The 7,013-nt window shown below is 37.5% G+C and overlaps 1 protein-coding gene across 1 annotated transcript; it reads right to left on the minus strand.

The window, feature by feature from the left end:
- Positions 1-682: 682 nt before the first annotated feature.
- Positions 683-6,623, minus strand: LOC125547898 (tau-cadinol synthase-like). The gene is made up of 8 exons (XM_048711638.1): positions 6,593-6,623; positions 6,363-6,511; positions 5,101-5,362; positions 4,510-4,885; positions 3,278-3,496; positions 1,429-1,564; positions 1,057-1,305; positions 683-967 (listed from the first exon to the last, which is right to left on the minus strand). Exons 1-8 carry the CDS (start codon positions 6,621-6,623, stop codon positions 683-685), a joined length of 1,707 nt encoding a protein of 568 aa, XP_048567595.1.
- Between the last annotated feature and the right edge of the window lie 390 nt (positions 6,624-7,013).

Below are 7,013 nucleotides of genomic sequence, written 5' to 3' on the forward strand. Positions count from 1 at the left end.
CTATCAGGTTCACGTGCAAAGGTGGTTATATAATAAAATAATTTAAAATTTTAGTTTCACTTATGGTTTGCGGCTAACCCTACAAACCAAATTCAGAAGAGTTTCATTGCAAATTGGTCATCACCAAATCTCACATGGACATTACATTAAATTTACCCAGGTCTCACATTCAGGTCACATTCACTCCAAGACAAATATCACAACACACGACGACCACCATATAATAACTTTAAATTTCAACATGTCAAGGTCTGAAATATGCCCGTATTTTTTTGGAATATGACAGTTCTTCTGGTTGCAAATGAGAATATGACGATATTTGAACATATGTGACAATTTTCTCACGTGCATCGTGGGAAAAACATTTATTTTATATAGATAACACAGATGGAGCAGGCTCATGCATCTAAACACACGACTCACTGGGGAAAGTAAGGTTTGAATTTGCATAAGAAAACTAAGGAAAAATATGTGGAAGAATTAAACAGCCAATGGTTGCATACTACTCCCTCTGTTCCTAAATATTTGTCTTTTTAGTGATTTCAAATGGACTATCATATACGAATGTATATAGACATATTTTAGAGTGTAGATTCATTCATTTTGCTTCGTATGTAGTCATTTGTTGAAATCTTTAGAAAAACAAATATTTAGGAACGGAGAAAGTATAATGGTCTTAAGGCTAGATGGGCTTGAGGAATAGGCTCTCGACAGTCTCCTGAAGATGTGTACTTGTTGTGTACACGTCGTTCCTATTATCATAGAACAATGACGAGCTGCGTGCTAAATCAATAATTGGTTGCAAGGCTGGGAGAAGCGCATGATTTTCAAAGCGAGCTTTGTTCAAAATCTTCCATTCCTCTTCTATTAGTTCATCGATCCTTGCAATGGCCACCTTGTCTGTGACTCCATGCTCATGGATGTAACACTCCACGGAGCTTGCTGCATCACCCTTGCACTTCCGACGCTGTATACGGCATTGTTAATATACGTAAAGCGACATGAAGTGTTTACATGTTATTATAATTAATCTTCAAATAATATATAAATTTATACCTTAAATGCAGCAATGTCGTTCATGAAACGTACAATCTTTCCACCTGCTATAACAACGTCGGGTACGCCAGCTGCCCAATCGAGTGACTGCTTCATTATTTTTCTATCCACGCCTGCTATCACACTCAACGATAGTGTTGGTCCGCCTATTGTTAGGCTAGTCAAATTTACTTGATCTTCAAATTTTGGCCAGTGATTATTGTGTGACCATTCGGCTTCTTGTAGATAACCGCTGACGTGATTTTGAAACTGTATTCATGGGTGCATGCAAAAGATAAGCGAAATAACTTAATCAAAAGGGCTAAAGCATAATCATGAATATATTTTCTTAATTTCAAATTTTCTAACATAGAAAGGGCATGTATGTATTACCGCTTTTCTAAGGTAGGAAACATTGTAGTCGACGTTGGCTGGCACTTCATCCTCAATATTCTTAAATGTTATCAGCAACTCCATATACAACCTCTTGAGGTACTCTGGCAGAATATCAACGGCACTTTCATCCCATCTATAGGACCAATTGTGTGTGGCACAAAAGAAAATAGTGAGACACTTCTATTAGCTTGTTTGTGCTCATAATTGTTTCTAGATGAAGACCTACTGATGGCAGATCCAGATAAAAGATCAACATCTCACTACAAGATTCTATCTCACGATTTACAAAATAAGGAAATCAGGGTTGATGGAAGAATATGCGCAAGAATCTGGCTTCATATGAGCTAACCAGAACTTTATTCTCTCTGTCGTATAACGGCTAGAGTACGCGTGAGTCAACCTGATTTTTACTGAACCCTAGATGCATATATAAAGGAGTTGTAGGCTAAGGCATAAAAGGAATATGTAAATCACAATCCAACTCACTCAGAAGCAACTATGAGCAATTTGGAAGATTGGTTCAAAGTACTCTAGATCGCCAACCATGCCGAGAACTAGAGATCGACGGGATCTTGACCCACTAGTTCATAAGTTCCTTTAGCCACCAAATACTCGTGTAATATATTTTGAGATAGTGAGAAACCAACAGCGAGGGGAGTAGGATTATTACCCACCACGGGGGCCTGAACTTGGGTAAATTTCTTGCCTTGGTCTTAACCATTGTTGCGAGATATTTTGATGTGATCCTTGTGTTGCCCCACCTCCATGACGTGACCTCCCAACTATGTGCAATGGCAAACCAATCGCACATGGTTCAAAAAATACACATTTGTGCAACTGCATAGCTACATTTTGTCTTAGCGGGTATGTGGGTGATGTTGTAACGATGCCATATGGTTGAAGGTCACAACCCATAACATCCTTCCCTTAATGATGCGTCAAATACTAGCCAACTCCAGATACCTAGAGTACTACCTACGTTCAATGATAGCTTCTCATCTCCACATATGTGTGTCCTCAGAACCGACACATCCAGGTTACCAGTTAGTGGTAGTGGATGACCGTGAGGAGCTCAGTGACCTCATGCTCGCTATAGTTGAGCGACGTAGACATATCTACGACGGGTGGTCCTTGACAGAGAAAAAATGTGTCCTCCATCCTCTAGCAACGAACCCTTGGACGTTGACGATGTAGTTGTTCCCCACCTCCCAAAAAATGCCACTTCACCTTGACTCTATGGTGGCAGCTCCTTCATCTACTAGAAACATTGTTAGATCCATGCTAACAATGGTGTATCTGTGGCGGATGTATCTTGAACTCGTCTAATTAACGACAATGGCGGGGTGTCGGCCCTACTGAGGGGACACCAGTCATCATTGTTGCTATTTTTTATTGCTAAATTCCATATTGCATACATTTCTAAATTTAGGTCATGTGCTTATAGTGTTGCATTGGAGACAAATCAGTTCCCTGTGTAGTGCATTAGACCATCTCATCGGTCGATTTTCACCATGTGTGATTTCCTTTTACATTACCTCCTACTAACTTCTAGAGGCATATAAGGTATATCCTATTCTTTGCGGTGTGTCATCTTGGAACCCTTCATATCAAATATTTGTTCATGTCTTATCCAAGATATTGTATCTATACACAATCTAGCACATCCAATTTAATTTTTTTAGTCATTATGACTGACATAATTTCAATAAAAGTTGGTTCACTATACTAAATAATTGGCCCATGCATAAATATTTGAGCTTGCAAATGGCTAATAGGAAACAACTACTAGTGTTTCATAGGTAAAGATAAATCTGATTAGTAAGAAATATAATGTCCACCACTCCACCTTTGTATGGCTTCATGTAACTTCCGACAATCATCTATGGTAGCATGAATATCATATGTGTCATCCACAGTCGTAATAAGTACAATCATCATTGCGATAATACGTCTTGGTAGTTTGAAACCTCTCTGATAATATACCACATAGGCCCAAGTGTAGCTCTCCACCATGCGACAACGAATATAACTTAGTCCAATATTTCTAGAAAAATTGTTCCACCACCTACACATTAGAATAATTAGATTTATTTCAATAATACATTTGATTGATTTAGAAAACATTGGTCCTTCTCCATGTCAGAAAAAATGGATCACACCATAAATATCAGGGGTTCCATGAGATCATGAACACAATTAGGAATAAATATATAAAAACATGCTATGTAGGATATCACTTTTAAATTCTACACATAGAAAGTATTCCATGAAAACAACAAATAAGTGTAAATTATATCTAAGTTAGGTTCAACATAGCTAGGAATATTTCTCTCTTAGACCACATCAAGTAAAATAGGATGAACAATAGGCATGCACTAGATCGTTATCCATAAGTACCCAAATCTATGGTAATGTGTAGGAAATTATTAGGCCATCAATATTGCCACAAAAATGATAGTAGGAGATAATTTTATCCAACTTAAACTTTTCATTAGTCTTTTGAGCTGTTGATGTAGGTTTTTTGGATGGCTAGTATCAGAAGTATGCTACAAGCTCATTCTCATATGAGTAAGGATAGCATGTTGAAAGCACATTTGGCTAGCTTACATAAACTGTAAAACATGGAGAAATACCACCTTGAATGTTGTTGGCCCGAAAGAAAAACTATAAATTATTGTACCTTTTGTACTACTTCAATCTAAGAAAGTAAAAACATATGATTTTCAAATAAGGAAATAACATGTATTTTTTAATGAAATCACAAGAAAATATACAAGATTATATTAGAGGTAAATAAATTTCGAGATAATAATTAAAATTTAGAGCCCATTAAATATGTGAAATTGTGAAATCGTATAAAAAATAGATGGCTCAACTTTGATGTGTAATAATCAACAAATCTTTTGTTGGTAATGATTTACACTATGTATGATTTACATTATTATTATTATTATTATTATTATTATTATTATTATTATTATTATTATTATTATTATTATTATTATTATTATTATTATTATACCATCATCATCATCTCAATTTATCATGATTCAAAAGAGAAATAAGAGTTTAACTTACTCAGTAATCGCTTTGAGCTCCTTCAAGTGGACATGTTGTAAAAGGTTAAAATCTAGTTTTGCGAGCTCCAATAGAACTGGATTATATCCTTCCTCTTCTTTGTACTCAGAGATATAATGCACTGTCTCTATCCTCTTACAAGCCCGTGGCAGTGGTATGTGAAGGGCCCGTTTGACTTGATTAGCTAGTGGGGTCTTCAGATCACTACCCCTCATTGATCTAAGATGACGCCTCGCAAAAGTTATGGCTTCTTCGAGTGTTGGCTCACCATGAACATGAAGATGAGCTGCATTATACAAACTTAATAGCCCCTTTGGATCATTTGATATGTCCTTACTGAAGCCCCCATCTTGGGCCTTGAATTTATTGAAAACATCTGCATCCACAAATTGTTGTCTTTGTCAGAAATCTAATGTCGTCCTTGACAAGCTAGTTTGAGATACAGATAATGTAACTCGAAGGCATGCATACTAAGAAAATCAGCAATTAATCAAAGCTTCAAAATTCAATCAGCTGGCCAATTGTTAATCTACATCCTCTAAATGTCATGGGCGTCATCCAATGCTATGATAAATAGATACAGTTAGATACCTGGAGAAACCCAATGGCCATGCTCCCTAAGCAAGCGAAACCCTAGAGCAACTTCACTGAGGCTTGAGCTACTAAAAAATTCACTCTCCAAGATCTGGCTTAGAATAGTGTCGATCTGCTCTTTAAAGTGGTAATCTATTCCAAGATGTTGGAGTGTATCCAGTAAGCAAATTTGCGTTGCCATATTGTTACAAGACTTAAACATCATGCATACATGTTCCTTCAGTTCATTAGCTCTCACCAACATCCATTCCTCAGACCTCTGCAATTGATTGCTTAAGTTAACAAAAAAATGGATGCAATACATAGATCCATAATCAAGTTATCCAGTTTGTATCCAAATAGTGGTGGATATTTCCCACCAAAACTGCATAAATGTACTCATGTTACAAATGAATAAGACTCATAGCCATTTTTGTTTGATCACCATATGGTGTTAATGTGAGAATAATAGAAGCATGTAAATAAAATGTTTTTCTTTCTGTTATAAGAATACGAATTGTGTAATATTTTTGCAAAAACACAAGGGAAATATTTGTATGTCACTATGCACACATGATTATGGGAGTAATATCGCTAATGTTGTTATTTTGCACTAACTATCATTTTCCTCCGGAGTAGCCCCTAAATAAATTTAGCTAGTGACATCATGTCCCAATTGATTCTTAACAAAGGTGAGCCGCGTCATCAGTATGATGTTTTTTTCTTACCTTTTCAAACTAGCCTTTTTTCCTCAAAAAAACGGAGCACTTTTATCATATTCTTCGGGCACATCAATTTTTTTGTTATGGGACAAGGTATCATCTAGTTATTGCGAAAGCAAGTACATTCTAATAATGTATAAATGTTGTTGTTTTGAAGAAAAAAAGTTTTTTGGCACATGGTGTGTCATGTTCCTAGGATTAACCAAAATTAATAATACCAAACGGAGCCAAAGTTCCAATTTGATTGGTAAGATGCCAGTGGGTATACTCCGTTTATTTCACAGTACAGTGCATATTAGATTTATTTTAAGTCAAAGTCTGGTGAAGTTTCAGCATGTATGCATTCAAAAAAAATCAAAATAAATACAATATGAAAATATACTGAATGATAATTCTAATGATATTTATTTGGTATTATGGATGTTGCCTTTATTTATAAACGTAGTCAAACTTCACAATATTTAACTTCGAAAACAATAATATATGCATTGTATTTTGAAATGGAGGGGGTTTGATTTAATAGCCTTGCTAGCTTGGTTTTCAACTTTTGATGTATACCTGCAGTGGTTCTGGCTCATATCCAGTAAAGAAGTCGCTCCACGGTGAGGGTTCAAAGCCGGACTGCTTTTCAGGAACGGCGGCAGCAGCCAGTGGCGAGGCCACAGACCGACGACCCTGTACAGCTGACCGGGCTCCGCCGGCGAAGCCTCCGTCAATTTTCATACAGCACGATGGTTTAGCCATTAGTTTTCTTGGGCTTTTGGTCGCTGAGACAAAAGTTGCCTGACCTTGCCCTGGCTTGATGGACGCTCTGGCCATGGCGCCACCACCGGCAGCAACGGCGGATGCCATGAGAGCTTACGAGTGTCGCGCGCTGTTCTTCCTCAGAAAAAAGCTAGCGAGCTCGCTATAGTTAGCTTTGGGAGGTACGAGAATGCATGCGTATGAGAGGCCTTTATATCAAGGGCCAGCCCCAGCCCGGGTCATTGGAATATTCATGCATAGCCGCCACCATATGTATGCATCTTCTCATCATTAGCAGCCGGAGAAATTTCACTGTACTTAAGTTTTCAATGGTGTATAGCAGCCACTATGTCAGGGTCACCTCAGCAAGAGCAGAGTTGGTCAAAACCCGGTGCTAAGTCGAGTGCTAACACAAAATTCGTTGGAGTCGACTATTCAACAAGCACCGGTTCTAGAGTAGCGTTG

This window comes from Triticum urartu, chromosome 3 (genome assembly GCF_003073215.2).
Source record: "Triticum urartu cultivar G1812 chromosome 3, Tu2.1, whole genome shotgun sequence".
In the NCBI taxonomy this organism is placed as follows: Eukaryota; Viridiplantae; Streptophyta; class Magnoliopsida; order Poales; family Poaceae; genus Triticum; species Triticum urartu.

What these genes read in the sequence shown, in the direction of transcription:
- LOC125547898 (XM_048711638.1), bottom strand. Translation starts at nt 6,623, where the DNA reads ATGGCCAGAGCGTCCATCAAGCCAGGGCAAG. An exon ending in GAGCTCAAAGCGATTACTGA is followed by an intron (nt 3,497 to 4,509) that starts GTAAGTTAAACT and finishes TCTAATGTGTAG; the next exon opens with GTGGTGGAACAATTTTTCTA. An exon ending in TTACATGAAGCCATACAAAG is followed by an intron (nt 1,565 to 3,277) that starts GTGGAGTGGTGG and finishes TTGGTCCTATAG; the next exon opens with ATGGGATGAAAGTGCCGTTG.